Below are 23558 nucleotides of genomic sequence, written 5' to 3'. Positions count from 1 at the left end.
TGTTGAGTGGATTAGGCAGTGGCTGAGTGACAGACAACAGAGGGTTGTAGTCAATGGAGAACATTCAAAACAAGGTCATGTTACCAGTGGGATTCCACAGGGATCTGTACTGGGACCAATTTTGTTTAATATCTTCATAAGTGATATTGCAAAAGGCCTCAATGGTAAGGTTTGTCTATTTGCTGATGACACAAAGATATGTAACAGGGTTGATGTCCCTGGAGGGAAACGCCAAATGGAAAAGGATTTAGGAAAACTAGAAGAATGGTCAGAACTCTGGCAACTGAAATTTAATGTGGATAAGTGCAAGATAATGCACCTGGGGCGTAAAAACCCAAGGGCAGAATATAGAATATTTGACACAGTCCTGACCTCAGTATCTGAGGAAAGGGATTTAGGAGTAATTATTTCAGAAGACTTAAAGGTGGGAAGACAATGTAATAAAGCAGCACGAAATGCCAGCAGAATGCTTGGATGTATAGGGAGAGGTATAAGCAGTAGAAAGAGTGAAGTGCTTATGCCGCTGTACAGATCACTGGTGAGACCTCACTTGGAGTATTGTGCGCAGTACTGGAGGCCATATCTCCAGAAGGATATAGATACTCTAGAGAGAGTTCAGAGAAGAGCTACTAAACTGGTCCATGGATTGCAGGATAAAACTTACCAGGAAAGGTTAAAAGACCTTAATATGTATAGCTTGGAAGAAAGAAGAGACCGAGGGTATATGATAGAAACTTTTAAATACATAAAGGGAATCAACTCGGTAAAGGAGGAGAGCATATTTAAAAGAAGAAAAACTACCACAAGAGGACACAGTTTTAAATTAGAGGGGCAAAGGTTTAAAAGTAATATAAGGAAGTATTACTTTACTGAGAGAGTAGTGGATGCATGGAATAGCCTTCCTGCAAAAGTGGTAGCGGCAAATACAGTGAAGGAGTTTAAGCATGCATGGGATAGGCATAAGGCTATCCTTCATATAAGATAGGGCCAGGGACTATTCATAGGATTCAGATATATTGGGCAGACTAGATGGGCCAAATGGTTCTTATCTGCCGACACATTCTATGTTTCTATGATTAAAAACAATAGGACTCATTTACTAAAGACTGGCGTTTCATACACCAGTCTTTGTGAAAGGCCCACTAGAGGAAAATCTGAGCAATTTATTACAAGGTGTATGCCTTTCAATACATTTGTTGCATCTTCTGCTGTTTGTGTGGCAGAAACAGTAATCTAGCCCAGCTATAATTCATCACAGTTTTCTGTAAATTATTTAACCACGATGGCCCAAATCCCTTTAATTAAGCTCTGCCCATTTAAAAACCTCATGGCAAGAATGGCTTTAAATATAACAAGTTGAAAAATATTTGCACAAAATGTCATTTGTGCCACATTTTGTGACTTTTTATACCAACAACAAGGCATAAAGGACACCCACCACGCTCCACCACTTTCTTACAGCTACCTGACTAATCCCGGGTACCTGAAAGTCAGAGCAATCCTCCTCCTGAGACCACTGATTTGTAGAATCTGATTGTATCATGCAAATAGAAGATACAATAGCAGCCGAACTACCCTCTTATTCTAAACCTTATCCCAACACAATTCTTCCTCCTCCTATCATGGGCTTATATCTGTTTCACTGCCAACTAGATTTTCTTACATAACCCTTCAAACGTTCAACAGTTTATAAGACTTTACTGTAGTGGCACTTCTAGAGCTTGTAATAAACACTCCTCAAAGATAGGCTTACCTTTATTTCTTTTGTCTCATTTGGTCTACAATTTCTGTGTTAAAGTTTTTTTTTTTTTTTAAGTACACATTTGGAGGCAATTTTTGTTTATGACTGCATTTTACTCATTTTTGACTAAAAATCATATTTTCCATTGGCCTTTATTAAAAATATTGAGCCATTCTGTCACAAAGGGTTAATTGTTTTTCTAACTGTGTGACTGGTACTTTCACTTAGTGCCGGTCATCTAATAAGACATCTCTAAACGACTGAGAGGTCATAAACACTTATTCAAGCCAGATTCTTATCATTAAGATAAGGACTGAGCTTTAATGAGTGATTATAATGTGAGAGCAAAGATAAGGAGTCCGTCTGCTCCCCAGATGACTGAAAATCGACAGGCAGCTACTACAGCATCTCAGCTCTGTAGACAAAAAAGGATTCAATATTTAAAAAAAAAAATTTTTTAGCTCAAAATAAGTACAATGCAATAATAAAAAGGTGTACATAGCCTTAAAATACATATTTCCCCAACAGCAGTAAATGTAATAAAATAAGAAAGTCATACTCACATCTTTTCTTCTCTGACAGTTCCAGCAATGCACTATGGTCCTGCAGCACTGACGTCACCACTGCAGCCAATCGCTGGCCTTACTAGTCACATGTTGCGCCCAGTGATTGGCTGCACAGTGATGAGGCATGTACGGGATGCCACCGCTTCAGCCAGGAAAACAAACCCTAGAGGAGAGGACTGGAGCGCGGCGTAGGAAGTGGCAGGAGAGAAAAGTATGGCTTTGTTATTTTATTCCATTTAACACTGCTGGGAAAGTAGTTTTTTTTTAACTTGGACAACCCCTTTAACCACCTCCGGACCGCCTAACGCACATGTGCGTTCCGGAGGTGGCAGCGCTGCGCACAGTCACGCATATACGCGTCATCTCGCGAGACGCGAGATGACGCGAATAAGACGCGAGATGACGCGAATATGCGCGCGCGCATGCGCAGTTCGCGCCGGCATTTCACACAGCAGTATTTCGTCAGCAACCTGCCAGCCAATGATCGTGGCTGGCAGGTTGCTGATTTTTAAAAAATCCAATCAAAGTGCCAGATAGCAGATCATATTCGTAAATATGATCTGTTATATGGCTGCCTGCTCCTCTGCTGGTTCTTTTCGTCGGTTGGATCCAGCAGAGGAGCAGGCTTCACAGTGAGTACACCAAACACTACACTTTAGCCCCTGAACACCCCCCCTGAACCCCAATTAACCCTTTGATCACCCCTTTGATCACCCCTGTCAATCACAAGTGAAAAGAAAAAAGTGATCAGTGCAAACTGTCACTTTTTTTTTCACTGTTATTGACCGTTAGGTTTTAGGTATAGTTTAGGTCCCTTGGTTAGGTAGTTAGCGATCAGTTAGCGCCCAGCCCACCGCACCGCAGTCCGTTATTCGCTGATTAGCGTATCGCTAATCAGCATTTGTACTTTTATAGTATCTGGAAGTGATCAAAACTGATCACGGTCAGATCTATAATTGTATTAGTGTCACTTTAGTTCGCCCTCCACCCAAAACGCAGTGTTTGCCCGATCAGGCCTGATCGGTCGCCCACACGTGCGTTCGCCCACACCCGCCCCACCGCAGTGACAAAAAAAATTTTTTTTTTGATCACTGCACATTCACTTTACACGCACTGCGGCGATAAAAAAATCAGTTTTGATATTTTTTATCAACCGCAGCGGCCTCCGGTACTTCGCTAGCCTCCCCTTTGTAAGACAGGCTTGCTTTTTTTTTCTTGGGTAGTCTCAGGGAATACCCCTAAATTTAGTTGCCCACATGTCTAACAGGGGGTATTCCTCTGAAGAGGCCTACAGGCTTCTGACCCAGTCGGATGAGGAGTGGGAACCCTCATTTGATGAATCCAGCGGGTCAGAATACGAACCTGTAGAAAGCAGTGGCTCTCTGACCCAAAGTTCGGACGAGGAGGCTGAGGTCCCTGATACCACCAGGCGTACCCGGCCCCGTGTCGCTAGACCGCAGGTTGCGCAGGATCCGCTTCAAGAGCAGCAGAGTGGGGCTGGTGCTGTCGGATTACGTGGTGAGGCATACACCAGCAGCCCAGCCCTCCCTGGACCTAGTACCAGCACTGCCGTACAACCTGGTGAAGTAGCGAGCACCAGAAGGGCAGTTGAAGCTGGTACGGTGGCACGTGCAGTAGTGACCCCGTCGCAGCCACCGCAAAGACGTGCCCGTAGAGCCCCTAGAATCCCAGAGGTGCTGGCAAACCTTGATTGGCAGTCCCCAACTTCAGCCGCACCTGTAGTTTTCCCTTTCACTGCCCAGTCTGGAGTTCGGGTTGAGACGGCTCAGATCTGTTCGGCCCTGGGATTTTTTGAGCTGTTCTTGACTGCGGAGCTTTTAGACATAGTTGTGGCCGAAACAAACAGGTATGCCACACAATTTATCACCGCTAACCCGGGAAGCTTTTATGCCCAGCCTTTCCGGTGGAAACCAGTCCAAGTTTCCAAACTTAAAACTTTTCTGGGCCTCCTCCTCAACATGGGCCTGACAAAAAAGCATGAATTGCGGTCATATTGGTCCACGAACCCGATTCATCACATGCCCATGTTCTCTGCTGCCATGTCCAGGGCACGTTTTGAGGCCATCCTGCGGTTCCTGCACTTTAGTGACAACACCGCCTCCCGTCCCAGGGGCCACCCTGCTTTTGACCGGCGCCACAAAATTCGGCCCCTCATAGACCATTTCAACCAGAAATTTGCAGATATTTATACCCCAGAGCAAAACATCTGCATAGACGAGTCCCTGATACATTTTACCGGGCGCCTTGGCTTCAAACAATACATCCCAAGCAAGCGCGCCCGGTATGGGGTCAAATTGTATAAGCTCTGTGAAAGGGCCACAGGCTATACCCACAAATTTCGGGTCTATGAGGGAAAAGATCAGACCCTGGAGCCGGTCGGTTGCCCTGACTACCTGGGGAGCAGTGGGAAGACAGTTTGGGACTTGGTGTCACCCTTATTCGGCAAGGGGTACCATCTTTATGTGGACAATTTTTACACAAGTGTGGCCCTCTTTAGGCATTTGTTTCTAGAACGGATTGGCGCCTGTGGTACCGCGCGAACTAGTCGCGCGGGCTTCCCCCAACGGCTCGTTACCACCCGTCTTGCAAGGGGGCAGAGGGCCGCACTGTGTAACGAAGAACTGCTCGCGGTGAAATGGAGAGACAAGCGTGACGTTTACATGCTCTCCTCCATTCACGCAGACACGACAATACAAATTGAGCGAGCAACCCGTGTCATTGAAAAGCCCCTCTCAGTCCACGACTATAACCTCCACATGGGAGGGGTCGACTTCAATGACCAGATGTTGTCTCCGTATTTAGTTTCCCGACGCACCAGACGCTGGTATAAGAAGGTGTCTGTATATTTAATTCAATTGGCTCTGTACAATAGTTTTGTTCTCTACAGTAAGGCTGGGAGAACTGGATCCTTCCTCAAATTTCAGGAAGAGATCATCGAGAACCTCCTGTATCCAGGAGGTTCCGTGGCCCCAACCACCAGTGTAGTTAGCCGTCTACACGAGCGACATTTCCCCAATGTCGTTCCTGGTACCTCAACCCAACAGTCATCCCGAAAAAGATGTCGTGTCTGTAGCAGGAGTGGAATAAGGCGTGACACCCGCTATTTCTGTCCTGACTGTCCGGACCACCCTGCCCTATGCTTTGGAGAGTGTTTCCGGAAGTACCACTCACAGGTACACTATTAGCATAGGAATCATCTCACCAGGACAGGCACACAGGGCTATTAGGGCCCATTCACTCACTGCTGCTGCAAACGTCTCCTTTCACATGGGACAAAGTGCATAACGCACTTCGCCACATCTTTGGGCGATTTGCGCTTTGCACATTGACCCATGGGGAAGGAGAGGTTTGTTCTATAAAGGTAAAAAAAAAAAAAAACACACCAGTAAGCAAACACGTTAATGTTCAGTTAAAAAAGTTAAAGTTTATATGTTCTGTTGCAAAGTTAATAAAATTTTTGCGTTGCGGCCTGGTTTTTTCTTTTTTTTACCTTCCAGGTGGACCAACCGATTGACTAGCTGCAGCACCGATGTGCATTCTGACAGAAGCATTGCGCTGCTGTCAGATTACACGCAAGTCGGTGTATGCGGCGCTGCAAGACGGGATTTTCTCCTCTGCAGTGACAGATACGTTTGCCGAGGCATACGAGCTGAGGAGGAGGCGGCGTTCCTATGCTTTGGCAAGCACTTTGTATATATATATATATAAAAATAAAAAAATAAATCCCGGCAATGATTTATTCATCCACATCGATTGATGTGAATGGAGAAATCTGGTTTGCCAGGGCATACGAGCTAAGTGGGTATGGATGTAGGGCGGAGCTCCTATGTCCTGGCAGACGCCTTTCCCCTCCATTTTTTTTTTTTGGCACAGATTTTTTCATCCACATTGATCGATGCGAATGAAGAAATCTGTGGCGTTCATTTTTTTCTTTCAGCCCAGAGGCTGAACGGAAAAAAAAATCTCATTACCTGTATGCTCAATATAAGGAGAATAGCAGAAACTCCTAATGCTGGCCATACATGTAATGATTGCGGAGACCCTCAAATGCCAGGGCAGTACAAACACCCCACAACTGACCCCATTTTGGAAAGAAGACACCCCAAGGTATTTGCTGAGGGGCATATTGAGTCCATGAAAGATTAAAATTTTTGTCCTAAGTTAGCGGAAAGTGAGACTTTGTGAGAAAAAAAAAAATAATCAATTTCCGCTAACTTATGCAAAAAAAAAAAAATTCTATGAACTTGCCAGGCCCCTCATTGGATACCTTGGGGTGTCTTCTTTCCAAAGTGGGGTCACATGTGGGGTATTTATACTGCCCTGGCTTTTTAGGGGCCCTAAAGCGTGAGAAGAAGTCTGGGATCCAAATGTCTAAAAATGCCCTCCTAAAAGGAATTTGGGCCCCTTTGCGCATCTAGGCTGCAAAAAAGTGTCACACATCTGGTATCTCCGTACTCAGGAGAAGTTGGGGAATGTGTTTTGGGGTGTCATTTTACATATACCCATGCTGGGTGAGAAAAATATCTTGGTCAAATGCCAACTTTGTATAAAAAAATGGGAAAAGTTGTCTTTTGCCAAGATATTTCTCTCACCCAGCATGGGTATATGTAAAATGACACCCCAAAACACATTCCCCAACTACTCCTGAGTACGGCGATACCAGATGTGTGACACTTTTTTGATGCCAAGGTGGGCAAAGGGGCACATATTCCAAAGTGCACCTTTCGGATTTCACCGGTCATTTTTTACAGATTTTGATTGCAAAGTACTTCTCACACATATGGGCCCCTAAATTGCCAGGGCAGTATAACTACGCCACAAGTGACCCCATTTTGGAAAGAAGACACCCCAAGGTATTCCGTGAGGGGCATGGCGAGTTCCTAGAATTTTTTATTTTTTGTCGCAAGTTAGTGGAATATGAGACTTTGTAAGGAAAAAAGAGAAAAAAAAAATCATCATTTTCCGCTAACTTGTGACAAAAAATAAAAAATTCTAGGAACTCGCAGTGCCCCTCACGGAATACCTTGGGGTGTCTTCTTTCCAAAATGGGGTCACTTGTGGCGTAGTTATACTGCCCTGGCAATTTAGGGGCCCAAATGTGTGAGAAGTACCTTGCAATCAAAATGTGTAAAAAATGGCCTGCAAAATCTGAAAGGTGCACTTTGGAATATGTGCCCCTTTGCCCACCTTGGCAGCAAAAAAGTGTGACACATCTGGTATCGCCGTACTCAGGAGAAGTTGGGGAATGTGTTTTGGGGTGTCATTTTACATATACCCATGCTGGATGAGAGAAATATCTTGGCAAAAGACAACTTTTCCCATTTTTTTATACAAAGTTGGCATTTGACCAAGATATTTTTCTCACCCAGCATGGGTATATGTAAAATGACACCCCAAAACACATTCCCCAACTTCTCCTGAGTACGGCGATACCAGATGTGTCACACTTTTTTGCTGCCAAGGTGGGCAAAGGGGCACATATTCCAAAGTGCACCTTTTGGATTTCACCGGTCATTTTTTACACATTTTGATTGCAAAGTTCTTCTCACACATTTGGGCCCCTAAATTGCCAGGGCAGTATAACTACCCCACAAGTGACCCCATTTTGGAAAGAAGACACCCCAAGGTATTCCGTGAGGGGCATGGCGAGTTCCTAGAATTTTTTATTTTTTGTCGCAAGTTAGTGGAATATGAGACTTTGTAAGAAAAAATAAAAAAAATAAAATCATCATCATTTTCCGCTAACTTGTGACAAAAAATAAAAAGTTCTATGAACTCACTATGCCCATCAGCGAATACCTTAGGGTGTCTACTTTCCGAAATGGGGTCATTTGTGGGGGTTTTCTACTGTTTGGGCATTGTAGAACCTCAGGAATCATGACAGGTGCTCAGAAAGTCAGAGCTGTTTCAAAAAGCGGAAATTCACATTTTTGTACCATAGTTTGTAAATGCTATAACTTTTACCCAAACCATTTTTTTTTTGCCCAAACATTTTTTTTTTATCAAAGACATGTAGAACAATAAATTTGGCGAAAAATTTATATATGGATGTTGTTTTTTTTTGCAAAATTTTACAGCTGAAAGTGAAAAATGTCATTTTTTTGCAAAAAAATCGTTACATTTTGATTAATAACAAAAAAAGTAAAAATGTCAGCAGCAATAAAATACCACCAAATGAAAGCTCCATTAGTGAGAAGAAAAGGAGGTAAAATTCATTTGGGTGGTAAGTTGCATGACCGAGCGATAAACGGTGAAAGTAGTGTAGTGCCGAAGTGTAAAAAGTGCTCTGGTCATGAAGGGGGTTTCACCTAGCGGGGCTGAAGTGGTTAATATTACTTTAAACATAGGCATCTTACGCTTTGAACAAGAGAGAGAAATGTTTCTGGGATTTCATAACATTTTCCTTTACTAGGGTAATTGCAACTTTATTTTATTTTAAAACTGCTTTTATTTAAAAAAAAACTTGTGAAAGAGATGTTCTTTAAAACTGAAATTTTGGTGCGGATTCTGTACAGGAAAACCATCACTACTGAACATAGCCATAACTGTATTTTCGGTTACAAATAATGGACAGAGATTTGTATAGATTGGTCACTAAAACCAATAATTTTCTCATTCTCCTAGTATAGGAGGAAGTGTCGACAGAGAAATAACTTCCATGGACATCCATCTATACTGTCAGCATTAGTTAAATGAGCTTAAACGTTTCTCCTCTGTACTGCACATGTAATGACAATGCCTCAGAAATTCCACCTGTCAAATTCATGAAAATAATATGATTACATCCAATAATTACAGGGAGGAGTCATTTGTTTCCACTGTAAGCAAGACAAAAAGCGGCTGGCTTGTGCATGCAGAGACAGCGAGCAGTAATGCATAGACCCTGGCACTGAACTGACAAAAGAAAAGGACTTGAAAACAAATCTAGGAACAATGTAATGCTTTCAAAGTGCGCTGAACCCGAGCCAAGTCTTTCTAATATACGATCTACACAACAGTGCAATGAATAGGCATTATATTATTATACTCAGAGCCAAGCTCGCTTGCCAGGAATGATATGTCCAGACAAAACAAAATACTTTAAGAAAATTAAAAACAGGGTGTATGCCGAAGTAAAATGGACATCAGCTAAACAATACAAAGCTGCACTCCAAGCTCAATGCCTACAAGTTAAATATTAGGTGCAAATAGTAATTCAGTGCATGCTGGTTCACAATCTGCTGCCATAACTTTTAAGTCAAAACTGCTTATTGATGATAATCACATGTTTTCGATGAAGAAAATGTAGTGATTAGTTTTGAGCGAACTTTGTGTTTAAAGTTCGGCATACAAAGTTCGGTTAATCTAAGAATTCAGTCTTGGATTCTACTACCACGAACCATAAGTTATTCTTAGATAACCTGCACCCGAACTTTCCACGCTGAACTTGAAACACAAAGTTCGCTCAACAATACTAGTGATATTACTCTATAAATCCAGTTTATATCTGTCCTCCTACAGGTATGTAGGGGTTGTCTCATCTCGGACAATGGGGGCATATCGCTAAAATATACCCCCATTGTCTTATAGGTGCGGTTACCACTGCTGGGACCTGCACCCATATCAGAAATGGAGCCCTGCAAAGTGGTGGCTGGAGGACTCCGGTCTGGCCCCTACAAAGCGCTCTCCCCACTACCTCTACCACTTTCGGACTCCGTTCTCAATATAGGTGCGGGTCTCGCACCTATCAGACAATGAGGGCATATCCTACAGATATGCCCTCATTGTCTGAGATGAGACAACTCCTTTAAACAATGAGGCAAATGTACTAATTCTGTTTAAAATGTAGACAGTGTATATGTAGACTAGACAGTCTAAAGATCAGTCAAGTCTATCACAATGGCTCATACGTATGATAAATCTGATTAATGGATAGATCATGTTTTCTAACTTTATAACAACTATTGATGGTCTTTCTTGGCGTATGTTATTGCACTTTAAGCCATGCCTGGTTTCTGCTAGGCCACATCCCCTTTCCAGTAGGCCCCCTTCACCCTGTCGAGCTGGAAAACTGAAAGATGCAAGCTAAGCACCGAGGATTATTCCTTTTGGCCCATTTGTTTCATAAATAAACCTGATGTGACCTTATACCCCAGAAATGTGACCATTTTGGTGCAATTGTGTCTATATACAATCACACTAGTAAACTGACCCCAATCTTTTATGGGGGCTAGACCTAGATCTCAGCTTCTCATTTGTTCCACCGCTGCTTTTTTCAGAAGCCACTGCTGATGAAGTCACTCGTGTTTTGGGGACAAGGCACCCTGTCCCTTGCAGGGTGGAGTTATTTGCTTAATCATGGAGTTACTTATATCTTCTTACATTTTGGTATGATATCATGGTAAGGATTGATTCTCAGTTGCTGGTAGACTGTTCACTTCATTTTTTGCAACCAATATTCTCATGTAGTTAATTACGTGGGTAGATTTCCCTTTTTTTCTGAGTATCTACATTGTTGATAATTTACTGAGGATCCATAAAAAACTGTATAATGTTGATTTTAATATTTTATAAAGCATGTAATATTTAATACAGCTTATTATTTTTATAGAATACTGAGTTCCACAAATTTGTGGAGGTTTAATATATCATGAAAGCATCTTCAGAGATGGAAGAGTAATGTTTTTTTATTTTAAACTGCTACAGTACAGTACAATGATGTCCAAAGTAGGGGTGCACAGAAATTCCGGCAGCCGAAAATATCGGCCGAAAATGCACCTAATCCATTTCGGCCGATATTTGTACGTATCGGCAGAAAATAGCGGGGAGGGACTGGGAGGAGGGGCTGGGGGCCGGTGCGTTCACTGTGCTCCGGCCCCCAGCTCCAGTAGTTATAAAAAGTGTGCAATTAATACGGATTCTATTCATGAGGCCCCCTCTACGCACATCCTACTCACAGGGCTGTGCTGGCCGGCCGGGCAGACGAGCGGCAGCGTCACGACGGACGTCATGTGCCCGGCCTACTTTCTGAATGAAGGAGGCGGCGCAGGCATGTGACGTCAGTCGTGACGCTGCCGCTCGTCTGCCCGGCCGGCCAGCATTAAGATAACAGCCCTGTGAGTAGGATGTGCGTAGAGGGGGCCTCATGAATAGAATCCGTAGTAATTGCACACTTTTTATAACTACTGGAGCTGGGGGCCGGAGCACAGTGAACGCACCGGACCCCAGCTCCTCCTCCCAGTCCCTCCCCGCTATTTTCTATTAATTGTACAATGGGGGGGTCTGTGGATGGCACTGTTATGGGGTGGGTGGGGGTCTGTGGATGGCACTGTTATGAGGTGGGGGGGGGGGTCTGTGGATGGCACTGTTATGGGGTGGGTGGGGGTCTGTGGATGGCACTGTTATGAGGTGGGGGGGGTCTGTGGATGGCACTGTTATGGGGTGGGTGGGGGTCTGTGGATGGCACTGTTATGGGGTGGGTGGGGGTCTGTGGATGGCACTGTTATGGGGTGGGTGGGGGTCTGTGGATGGCACTGTTATGAGGTGGGGGGGTCTGTGGATGGCACTGTTATGGGGTGGGTGGGGGTCTGTGGATGGCACTGTTATGGGGTGGGTGGGGGTCTGTGGATGGCACTGTTATGGGGTGGGGGGTCTTTTAAAAGTATTTGGGCAAAAAGGCAGTTTCGGTTTCGGTCAAGGGGTATCCTGAATTTTCGGTTTCGGACCAGAATTTTCATTTCGGTGCACCCCTAGTCCAAAGGTAGATATATGCTTTAAATATTGTGTGTATAAATGATCAGGAGATAGGTAAAATAATCCTACACTTTTTCTTGCATAAATAGACAGCTCTGCTAATCGTCCACCACCAATGATAGAAAGAAGTCGTAGGGCTTGATAAAGAGCTGCAAAACCAATATTGGTATTTTATAGCCAGGGATCGATACGGTCAATTTGAATATGATACTCTTTAGATCAGGAAAAGGTTTTGATATATACTATAGATGACTGCTCTTACCTGCGTCTGCATCATTGCTCGTTCCACTCGTCGAGAACTTCCCTTCTCTAATTTGGTCCTCAAAATTAATGCAGAGGTCTGGATGGCCCAAAATTTGGGTTGCGACAGTAAACACTGAAATTGGAGGAGATAATTACATATGTGATATTAGCAAGACAATAATTATGCTGAAAAAATATATATTATGAGAAATTCAACAGCTTGTATATACAGTACTAGATAATATGCCATCCTATGGGTTTCATTCTCTATACAAACAACCAAAGATGCATTTCATGCATAAATTAGCACAAAATGTGCATACATTCAATTTAATAAAAGAACTTGCCCACAATCCGATCACAGGGTGTGTCGATACTGGTACGGACATGCAAGCATGTTCTGAGTACTGCAGAGTGGAAGGTGTTTTTTTTGTAGCTTGATTCCATTTATCCAAGGCCAGTTTCATACGAGTGTTTGAAGAGTGTTAGCAAATGTTAACAAAGGTTCTTCGCTAGGGATGAGCGAACTTTGTGTTCCACGGGCCACATAAGTTATGGTCCATAGTAGCGGAATCCATAACGGAATTCCTAGATAACCCAAACCTTGTACACCAAACTTGAAACACAAAGTTCGCTCAGCACTATTCTTGGCACATACGTTAAACAAACCCATAGGCCCTCACTCACCAGACAGAGGCTTTTGGCCTCTATTTGGCTTGTATAAACTGTTGTTGTCTTTTTTTGCTGGATGGAATAGCAGAGCAGACTGCACCATTCCATCCAGACACATCCTTTAAAAATGTATGCATTAAATGGATTTCACAATAGTCTAGAAGTTAGATGGCACTGCACAATTTAACGCTGGGAGTTTTTCACAGCATAAACGTTGAACAGAAGCCAATAAAGTAGTGTGAAAAGACCTAAATAAAGCCACGGGTACTGCTGCAGACACAAACCCCAGCCCAACTGTGGGTCTTATGAGTGGTGCTTACACTGTTAGATCTGATCGTTAGACCCCTGGTCAGGACAGGATCTGCAGCCACGATAGAGATAAAGGTAAAGGTGTCTGGTTATTAAAGGGGTTGTCCCATCTGGACCTGTTCCTATCTTAACAATGGGGCCCCACTGAGAATGGAGATCAAGCTATGCATGAGCTGCTATCTCCATTTATTGTTATGAGACTTCAGAAAATTTAATTTTTCAGAAGTCCCATAGTGATGCTTGTGCTGCGTGCTCTCCATTCAATGTGGGGCCTTCTTCCTGAGAAGTGGGACCCACACCCATCAGATATTTATGGCATATCCTATCGCAGTGATGGCGAACCTATGGCACGGGTGCCAGAGGCGGCACTCAGAGCCCTCTCTGTGGGCACCCACACCCTGGAAAACGTCTATGTTGTACCAATACGCCTTAGACTTCTCCTGTCAGTCATTAGCGCAGGGCGCACCATGAACAGCACGTGCAGTGCACTGAATGTAGGCAGGATATTGTTGATAAATGATAAAGTACATGGAAGATATACTATATTGGACTGTAGTATTCAAGGTAAATTGCTGTGTTGGCACTTTGCGATAAATAAGTGGGTTATGTTGCAGTTTAGGCACTCGGTCTGTAAAAGGTTCACCATCACTGTCCTATCGTTATTCCATACATTTTCAGATGGGGTTATGGTATGATTGATGTAAAAAATGAAAATCGGACATCATATATTTTTCTAACAAAGCTAGAACCAGCCCTGTACCTCACATGGGTCCAGGGATATCCCCATTTATTGCTTTAATTGTTCTGCTAGATTTATTTCAGGCTGACAGCCCAGGGACGTGTCCTTTCTGCTCCAGTTCTCTCCCTGTAACTGCCACAGCTTCCAATAGTACATATTGCTGGTGACAGGTGACGATTTAAACCTTAGTGAGGTGCACAAGAAATAAAGAACTGAAGAAACAGGTGGCACTACCCAGACACGTTTCATTGAATAGCTCACCGGCTATACCGCATTTTTTATTACATGCAATTACAAAAGTATTCAGCTCCAGGTTTGAAAAATATAATAGTATATTATTTTTCATGGCACAACCCCATTAAGGCATAAAATATAATGGTGAACACATAGTTAAGATCCAATACATAATAAAAGTTTATCAGATTCATGCGAGAGGCTAGGAAATGATAGCAGCACTTGTGTTCCTGTTCAGTGGGTGTTTTCTGCTCAGGGATATCCACTGCCCTTCCTAGGGTGTCAACAGCTTTTTACTACAGAAATGCTCATGGGACAAAAAGTCATCCACCAGCAGAACATAATGTTAGAGTATTACTCACCATAAAAAGTAAAAGTGCTTACATAAAAAAACCCTCAAATGTGGCAGCAGTGTAAAAGGATGCAATACGGAAAGAGTATCTGCTGACTTTGTAGTAGGAGAATCCAATTCAGCAGCATTGCATGGGACTTCTGTTTTATAATATAACAGTACCGCTGATTGAAAGGGGATTTCCAGCCGGAAAAAAATTACTTTCAAAACTACTAATAGTGGTGTTTAAAAAAATACAAATAATAATACTTACCTCATGGGTTCCTCTACCGGTCCCATACTGATGCTGTCAGATCGATGGTTGATCTCTCCTTCCTGATTCAGCAATTAAGTGGCAACACAGGAGCATGTGACAAATGCAGCCAATCACCAGCTGTGGCAGGTCAACTCTGCAGCTTGTGATTGGCTGCAGTAGTCACATGTCCCCTCTGTGTTGAAGCATTATCGCTGGACCAGAAAGTAGACAGCGGTGGGGTCCGGCCAGCTTTGGTACAGGAACAGAGGGTTATTAATGACCCGTGTACTGCTCACTTCATGGTCATAATTTTGGGGTCAGAAAACTCCTTTAACCCCTTAGGGACCCATGACGTATCGGTACGGCATGTTTCCCGAATCCTTAAGGACCCATGACGTACCGGTACGTCATGGCTTTAATTCGCGATTCCGGCGCCGCGGGGGTTAATCGGAACGGGATGCCGGCTGAAATCATTCAGCCGGCATCCCGTAACAACGCAGGGGGGGGTCATTTGACCCCCCCGTATAGACGATCGCAGAAAACCGCAGGTCCATTCAGACCTGCGGTTTTCTGCGTTTCCGGTCCATTCGGGTGTGCTGTGACCCGATGAACCGGAAAAAGACTGCGATCGGTGGCGTAATTTTACACCACCAATCGCAGTCCGAGGATTTGAGGAGGCGGTGCTGGCCCTGGTGCTGAACACTGCTGTCCAGGGTGCTGATTGGTGCAGGGGAGAGAGGCGCGAGATTCAAACTTCCTGCGCTCCTCTCTCCCCTCCTCTTCCTGTCCAGCACCCTGACCGTGCAGCATCGTCCAGCACCAGCTCCTGTGTCCCCCTAATCGGCATCCATCACCCTCCTGCACCCATCGCCACTCAGGTAGGTTAGGGTCAGTGAGGGAGAGGCACCATTAGGAAGGGAAAGAAGGGAAAAGTTAGTTAGGAAAAAAAAAAAAAAAAAAGAACTTTTACACAAAACTTTTTTGATCCATCTATCAGACCCCAGAGCCCCCCCTGCCACTTGCCCCCCCCTACCAGCCCCCCACCACCACCAGCCCCCCCCACCCCCCCCCCACCCATCCCCCCACCAGCCCTCCCCCAGCCCCCCCCCCTCACCACTAGCCCCCTTACCACCACTTTTTTTTTATTTTTCTGCGTTCGCTGACTGGTCGGCACTTTAGCGTCCGTCCACTGTTAGCGCATCGCCTGCCCCACCGCTGATCAGCGTTGTACCGCTGATCAGCAACTTTGAACTTTTTTTTTTTTTTTTCCTAACACTTGCCCCTTTATTTTCCTTTTTTTAGTACGCGAACACCCGTTGCCCCCACACACACGCACATATAATAAAGGTTTCCACACACGCACACCTACACGCACACACACCCATGGCCCGCCGGGTGTTCTCGGCCGAGGAGGCATACGCCCAGATTGCCTCCGACTCCGAGAGCCCCAGTGAGGATGAGGATGACCCCACATTCCTTCTGTCATCCGCATCCTCCTCATCATCATCGGATGACGATGAGCCACCAAGGCGGCGGAGACGCCGCCAGGCGGAGCCAGGGGCCACACATGCTAGGGATCCTGTGGCCCACCCTAGTACGAGCCGCCCTGGGGTTCGTACTGGTTTCCCGGCCCACCAAATAAGTTCACCGGAGCCCCCTGCCGATGAACTTAGCTGGTGTCCCCCAGTGGACTTTGAGCCTGAGATTCCGGATTTCGCTGGCAATCCTGGAATCCAGATTCCCACAGTGGGGTTTACTGAAATAGACTTTTTTAGTTTTTTTTTCAGTAACCCACTGGTGAATTTGATGGTGGAGCAGACGAATCTGTACGCCCAACAGTTCGTCGCTCAAAACCCAGGCTCATTTTTGGCTAGACCCGGTGGCTGGACGCCGGTCAGTGCAGCCGAAACGAGGACATTTTGGGGCCTCGTGCTGCATATGGGTCTAGTCCAAAAACCCAGTGTCAGGCAATACTGGAGTGGGGACGTCCTATACCAGACCCCACTGTACAGTATGGTCATGACACGTCCCCGGTTTGAGGCCATCCGGAAATGTCTGCATTATTCCGATAATGCAGCATGTCCACCCCGAGGTGATCCTGCCTATGACCGGCTGTATAAGATACGGCCGGTCATCGATCACTTTGGGGCCACATTTCAGCAGGCCTACGTACCTGGAAGGGAGGTCGCGGTTGATGAGTCTCTCGTTGCGTTCAAGGGGAGACTCAGTTTCCGCCAATACATTCCCACAAAGCGGGCGAGGTATGGCGTGAAGCTATACAAAATTTGTGAGAGTACCTCAGGGTACACTTACAAATTTCGTGTGTACGAGGGGCGAGATTCCCGTATTCAACCCCCAGAATGTCCCCCCACTCTGGGTGTTAGCGGGAAACTCGTGTGGGACCTTATGCACCCACTGCTGGATAAGGGTTACCACTTGTACGTGGATAACTTTTATACCAGCATTCCCTTGTTCAGGTCCCTTGCCGCCAGATCCACGTTCGCTTGTGGGACCGTGCGGAAAAATCAGCGCGGCCTCCCTGCCCACCCCCTCCAGGTACCTATCCCCAGGGGTGAGACCCGTGCCCTTACCAGTGGAAACCTGTTGCTGGTCAGGTATAAGGACAAGAGGGATGTCCTTATGCTGTCCACAATCCACGGTAACAGCACCACCCCAGTCCCTGTGCGAGGTACCGCGGCAACGGTCCTCAAGCCCGATTGTATCGTCGACTACAATCGGTATATGGGAGGAGTTGATCTCTCTGATCAAGTCCTCACGCCATATAATGCCATGCGCAAAACCCGGGCATGGTACAAAAAAGTTACGGTCTACATGGTGCAGGTTGCCATGTACAACTCTTTTGTACTATCCCGAAGCGCTGGCAGCACAGGGACATTCCTCCAATTCTATGAGGCAGTCCTCAAAGACCTGATCTTTTCGGACCGGGAAAGAGCAGGCCGGAGTACCTCGGGAACTGGAGGCGCCCGGATCGTCCCTGGCCAACACTTTCCAGGTGTGGTCCCCCATACTGGAAAGAAGGGACGAACCCAAAAAAGATGCAGAGTGTGTCACAAGAGGGGGATACGGAAGGACACCACCACTCAATGTGACACGTGCCCCGATCATCCGGGCCTCTGCGTTATCGATTGCTTCAGGGAGTATCACACTTCCATGGAGTACTAAATTTTTATAATCCCCAACAGTCCACTAGAGAACATAAAACACTATGGCTCTTAGACTTTGGAGACACAGAAACAATTTTTTTTCCCCAAAAAAATATTAGTTTTAGAGCAGGCATCCTCAAACTGCGGCCCTCCAGATGTTGTAAAACTATAACTCCCAGCATGCCCAGACAACCTACAGCCATCAGCAGGGCATGGTGGGAATTGTAGTTTTACAACATCTGGAGGGCCGCAGTTTTTAGGATGCCTGCTTAGTGTCTCCAAAGTCTGAGAGCCATACATATTGGGCATCGTCGCGTGCGTAAAAGTCGTCGCTATAAAAATAACATTTGACCAAACGCCTCGAATGAACGGTGTTAAAAATATAAAACAAAAACGGTGCCAAAACACCCATTTTTGGGCAAAATTTCAATTTGAATCCCTTTTGCCGGTAATAAAGCAAGGGTTAACAGCCAAACAAAACTCAATATTTATGGCCCTGATTCTGTAGTTTGCAGAAACACCCCATATGTGGTCGTAAATGGCTATATAGCCGCACGGCAGGGCATAGAACGAAGGGAACTCCATACGGTTTCTGGAAGGCAGATTTTGATGGACAGTTTTTTTTTTTGACACCATGTCCCATTAGAAGCCCCCCCTGATGTAGCCTAGACTAGAAACTCCAAAAAAGTGACCCCATCTAAGAAACTACACCCCTCAAGGTATTCAAAAGTTACTTTACAAACTATGTTAACCCTTTAGGTGTTCCACAAAACTAAATAGCGAATGTAGAACATTTTTTAGAATTAAATTTTTTTGTTACATTGCCTCAAAAAAGAGTAATATAGAGCAACCAAAAATCATATTTACCCCTAAAATAGTCCCAAAACAACAACCACCTTATCCTGTAGTTTCCTAGATGGGGTCACTTTTATGGAGTTTCTACTCTAGGGGTGCATCAGGGGGCTTGAAAGGGTACATGGTGTAAATAAACCAGTCCAGCAAAATCTGCCTTCCAAAAACCATATGACGTTCCCCTCCTTCTATGTCCTGCCGTTTGGCCAAACAGTAGTTTACGACCACATATGGGGTGTTTCTGCAAACTACAGAATCAGGGCAACCCATTTTGAGTTTTGTTTGGCAGTTAACCCTTGTTTTACTCCTGGAAAAAATTGATTATATTGGAAAATTTTCCAAAAAATAGAAATTTCTAAATTGTTTCTCCATCTGCCATTAACTCTTGTGGAACACCTAAAGGGTTAACAAAGTTTGTAAACCCAGTTTTGAATACCTTGAGGGGTGTACTTTCTTAGATGGAGTCACTTTTTTGAAATTTCTATTCTAGGGGTGCAACAGGGGGCTTCAAATGGGACATGGTATAAACAAAACCAGTCCTGCAAAATCTGCCTTCCAAAACCCATATGGTGTTCCCCTCCTTCTATGTCCTCCCGTTTGGCCAAACAGTAGTTTACGACCACATATGGGGTGTTTCTGCAAACTACAGAATCAGGGCAACCCATTTTGAGTTTTGTTTGGCAGTTAACCCTTGTTTTACTCCTGGAAAAAATTGATTATATTGGAAAATTTTCCAAAAAATAGAAATTTCTAAATTGTTTCTCCATCTGCCATTAACTCTTGTGGAACACCTAAAGGGTTAACAAAGTTTGTAAACCCAGTTTTGAATACCTTGAGGGGTGTACTTTCTTAGATGGAGTCACTTTTTTGAAATTTCTATTCTAGGGGTGCAACAGGGGGCTTCAAATGGGACATGGTATAAACAAAACCAGTCCTGCAAAATGTGCCTTCCAAAACCCATATGGTGTTCCCCTCCTTCTATGTCCTCCCGTTTGGCCAAACAGTAGTTTACGACCACATATGGGGTGTTTCTGCAAACTACAGAATCAGGGCAACCCATTTTGAGTTTTGTTTGGCAGTTAACCCTTGTTTTACTCCTGGAAAAAATTGATTATATTGGAAAATTTTCCAAAAAATAGAAATTTCTAAATTGTTTCTCCATCTGCCATTAACTCTTGTGGAACACCTAAAGGGTTAACAAAGTTTGTAAACCCAGTTTTGAATACCTTGAGGGGTGTACTTTCTTAGATGGAGTCACTTTTTTGAAATTTCTATTCTAGGGGTGCAACAGGGGGCTTCAAATGGGACATGGTATAAACAAAACCAGTCCTGCAAAATCTGCCTTCCAAAACCCATATGGCGTTCCCCTCCTTCTATGTCCTCCCGTTTGGCCAAACAGTAGTTTACGACCACATATGGGGTGTTTCTGCAAACTACAGAATCAGGGCAACCCATTTTGAGTTTTGTTTGGCAGTTAACCCTTGTTTTACTCCTGGAAAAAATTGATTATATTGGAAAATTTTCCAAAAAATAGAAATTTCTAAATTGTTTCTCCATCTGCCATTAACTCTTGTGGAACACCTAAAGGGTTAACAAAGTTTGTAAACCCAGTTTTGAATACCTTGAGGGGTGTACTTTCTTAGATGGAGTCACTTTTTTGAAATTTCTATTCTAGGGGTGCAACAGGGGGCTTCAAATGGGACATGGTATAAACAAAACCAGTCCTGCAAAATCTGCCTTCCAAAACCCATATGGTGTTCCCCTCCTTCTATGTCCTGCCGTTTGGCCAAACAGTAGTTTACGACCACATATGGGGTGTTTCTGCAAACTACAGAATCAGGGCAACCCATTTTGAGTTTTGTTTGGCAGTTAACCCTTGTTTTACTCCTGGAAAAAATTGATTATATTGGAAAATTTTCCCAAAAATAGAAATTTCTAAATTGTTTCTCCATCTGCCATTAACTCTTGTGGAAGACCTAAAGGGTTAATAAAGTTTGAAAAAACTGTTTTGAATACCTTGAGGGGTGTAGTTTCTAGAATGGGGTCATTTTTGGGAGGTTTCTATTATCTAAGCCTCACAATATGACTGCAAACCTGAACTGGTCCATAAAAAGTGGGATTTTGAAGATTTCTGAAAAATTTCAAAATTTGCTTCTAAACTTCTAAGCCTTGTAACATCCCCAAAAAATAAAATATCATTCCCAAAATGCTACACACATGAAGTAGACATATGGGGAATGTAAAGCCATCACAATTTTTGGGGGTATTACTATGTATTACAGAAGTAGAGAAACTGAAACTTTGAAATTTGCTAATTTTTCAAAAAAAATTGTAAAAATTTTATTTTTTTGTGCAAAAAAATTAACTTTTTTGACCCAATTTTAGCAGTGTCATGAAGTACAATATGTGACGAAAAAACAATCTCAGAACGGCCTGGGTAAGTCAAAGCGTTTTAAAGTTATGAGCACTTAAAGGGACACTGGTCAGATTTGCAAAAAATGGCCAAGTCCTTAAGGTGAAATAGGGCTGAGTCCTTAAGGGGTTAAATTATAACCAGACTCCAAAGCTGAAATTTCAACATTCACCCACGGCACACCCACAAGCTAAGATATGAGGAATTGTTTAGTGCAGATCCGCTTCATATGTCTCACAAATATGCTCTTCCGATGTAAAGGGAGCTTGGTGGTCACTGGTGATTTTCTTCCCTTAATACTAATATCATGAACTAAAATTTTAAAGCTGAGAACCAAATCAAAAGGTTTGTTCCACGTGAACTCCTTATTTAGTTTTAGAACCAATCGGTCAGTATTTAAAATCTGATGAGAAAAAGCGTCCCTAAGACCCAGTTATCAGCAGTGTGTGTATGTGCTGCCCTTTTTACAGAGGTAAATGGGGCAGTCGGAAACCAGCTTGTTCAACCAGCTCTGACGCTCCCATTAATCTCTGCAGAGAGTGATGGTGCATGTCTGTCCTGATTTCTGGTTCAGAACAGGGACTTGGTGCCCTTCATTCTCTAAACAGCGGGGGTCCACGATGTCAGACAAGTCACCACCTTCATACCCTGTCTGACTGATGACTCTAAAGAGCTTAATTCACACCATTTCAAGGGAACCTGTCATCAGGTCTATGCTGCCAGAACTATAGGTAGCATGAAATCACCACAGGCTCCCTCTATACAAAGAGCCATGATGCATCGTTTCTTAGAAATCGTGCACCGAGATGTGCGACACTAGAAGAAAACCAATCACAGTACAGCTTTCATTTCCGATGGTGCTCATGTAAATTGAGAGCTTGCTATGATTTGGTTGCTATAGGCAACATCAATTCCCCCCCCCCCCCCCCCCTAGACAGATTCATAAACCTCTCCCATAGTTTTAGAAATCAGCTTGACATACGGAGAAGAGTCCACCACCTGGTTTCATAAACTGCTTAGCTTGATATTCAGGGCTCCCTCCATTGACAAGTTCCTGTATGCAAACCAAGCTGAGCAGAGCAGGGAGAAGCCACACAGTGGACTCTTCTCCCTGTTTCTGGACTCTTTTATACATCTCCAGCGTGTTTTTAAAACTATTGTGCAGGTTTATGAGAACCTTCTAAGCTTGCATTCACATGGCGTTATAGCCTTCTGCAAGGCTTTCCTTTAGGGCTATATATGTGAATCCCTGTTTAATAGGTTAAATGAATCATTGGCTACAGCAGTCACATGACCCGATCCAAAACGGATGCTGACGCTGGGAGATCTGGGACCTGCAGAACCTTCGGGGCAGCGATGGAGCTGGAACCCAGTAGTAAGGAGGTTGTTCCGGTAAGTATGATTACCATCACTGGGAGGTCTGTAGAAAAAAGCCCTAGGGGTGAACAACCCCTCCATACAAATGCTTCTAGAGAATATCTCCTCCATTACTCACTGTGTGCCAGAAACTTCATACCATAGTCAATCAGTGGCACCAGCAGATCTATTTCTGAATTACACTGTCATTTTCTTTGTAACTGAAACACCAATAATTACTGATTTCTCACCGGTCTTTCAGATGATCATCTTGCATACAAAAACCTATGAACATGTAAGACACAAAAAAAACCTGGTTCTCCAGGAACTTGTATTCACACGTTGGAGGTGGCCTGCACTAGGAGGTGATTTGTATTGATTTGCCTATAAATATACAGTGGTTACCGGGAGGTGATTACAATGCTGCTCTCATTGCTCTTACGTGATGTACAGTCATTTATTACATGGGATAACACAATGGCACTTCCAGACTTATTTCCATGATGGCAAGACAGGATTTGACTCACAAAGCATCGTCTCCTCCCACATCCTGACACATGTCAATTGAATAGTGAAACGGCGGCCATAACTCATGAAAATTCACAGCCCTTCCCTATTCTTTCCATTGAGGATACATCAGTTGAGACTGTGTATACCACCCGGTGAAAGAGAAGCTACGTCCTTCATCTGCCACTCATTAACATCTCCCATTCATTCCTTAACAGTTGCAAGGCTCTTTGGGCATTTCAGAATTGAAACCTGCAAATTGTAGATCAGCCATTAAAAGGCAAAAAGTCAAAGGCCAACCTTCTTCATACCATTGTGGAGCTACTACAAAACATATTTTCCTTACAAAAGAAAGCATCTACAATTTCTTGGCATTACTTTATCATCCTTCTAAGACCTATATAATAAAGAATTCCCCACAA

The 23558-nt window shown here is 44.0% G+C and overlaps 1 protein-coding gene across 2 annotated transcripts in view; it reads right to left on the bottom strand.

Annotated features, from left to right (window-relative positions):
• TTC27 (tetratricopeptide repeat domain 27) overlaps positions 1-23558 on the bottom strand; it is a 370180-nt gene that overhangs the window by 108147 nt on the left and 238475 nt on the right. For both annotated transcript variants that reach the window (XM_044290184.1, XM_044290186.1), the window contains one exon: positions 12323-12436. In XM_044290184.1, the coding sequence (XP_044146119.1) occupies positions 12323-12436 (114 nt within the window). The remainder of the gene's footprint in view (positions 1-12322; positions 12437-23558) is intronic.

This window comes from Bufo gargarizans, chromosome 4 (genome assembly GCF_014858855.1).
Source record: "Bufo gargarizans isolate SCDJY-AF-19 chromosome 4, ASM1485885v1, whole genome shotgun sequence".
Taxonomy (NCBI): domain Eukaryota; kingdom Metazoa; phylum Chordata; class Amphibia; order Anura; family Bufonidae; genus Bufo; species Bufo gargarizans.
Note: the sequence above shows the minus strand (reverse complement) of the source record. Positions and strands in the feature narration are given on the sequence as shown.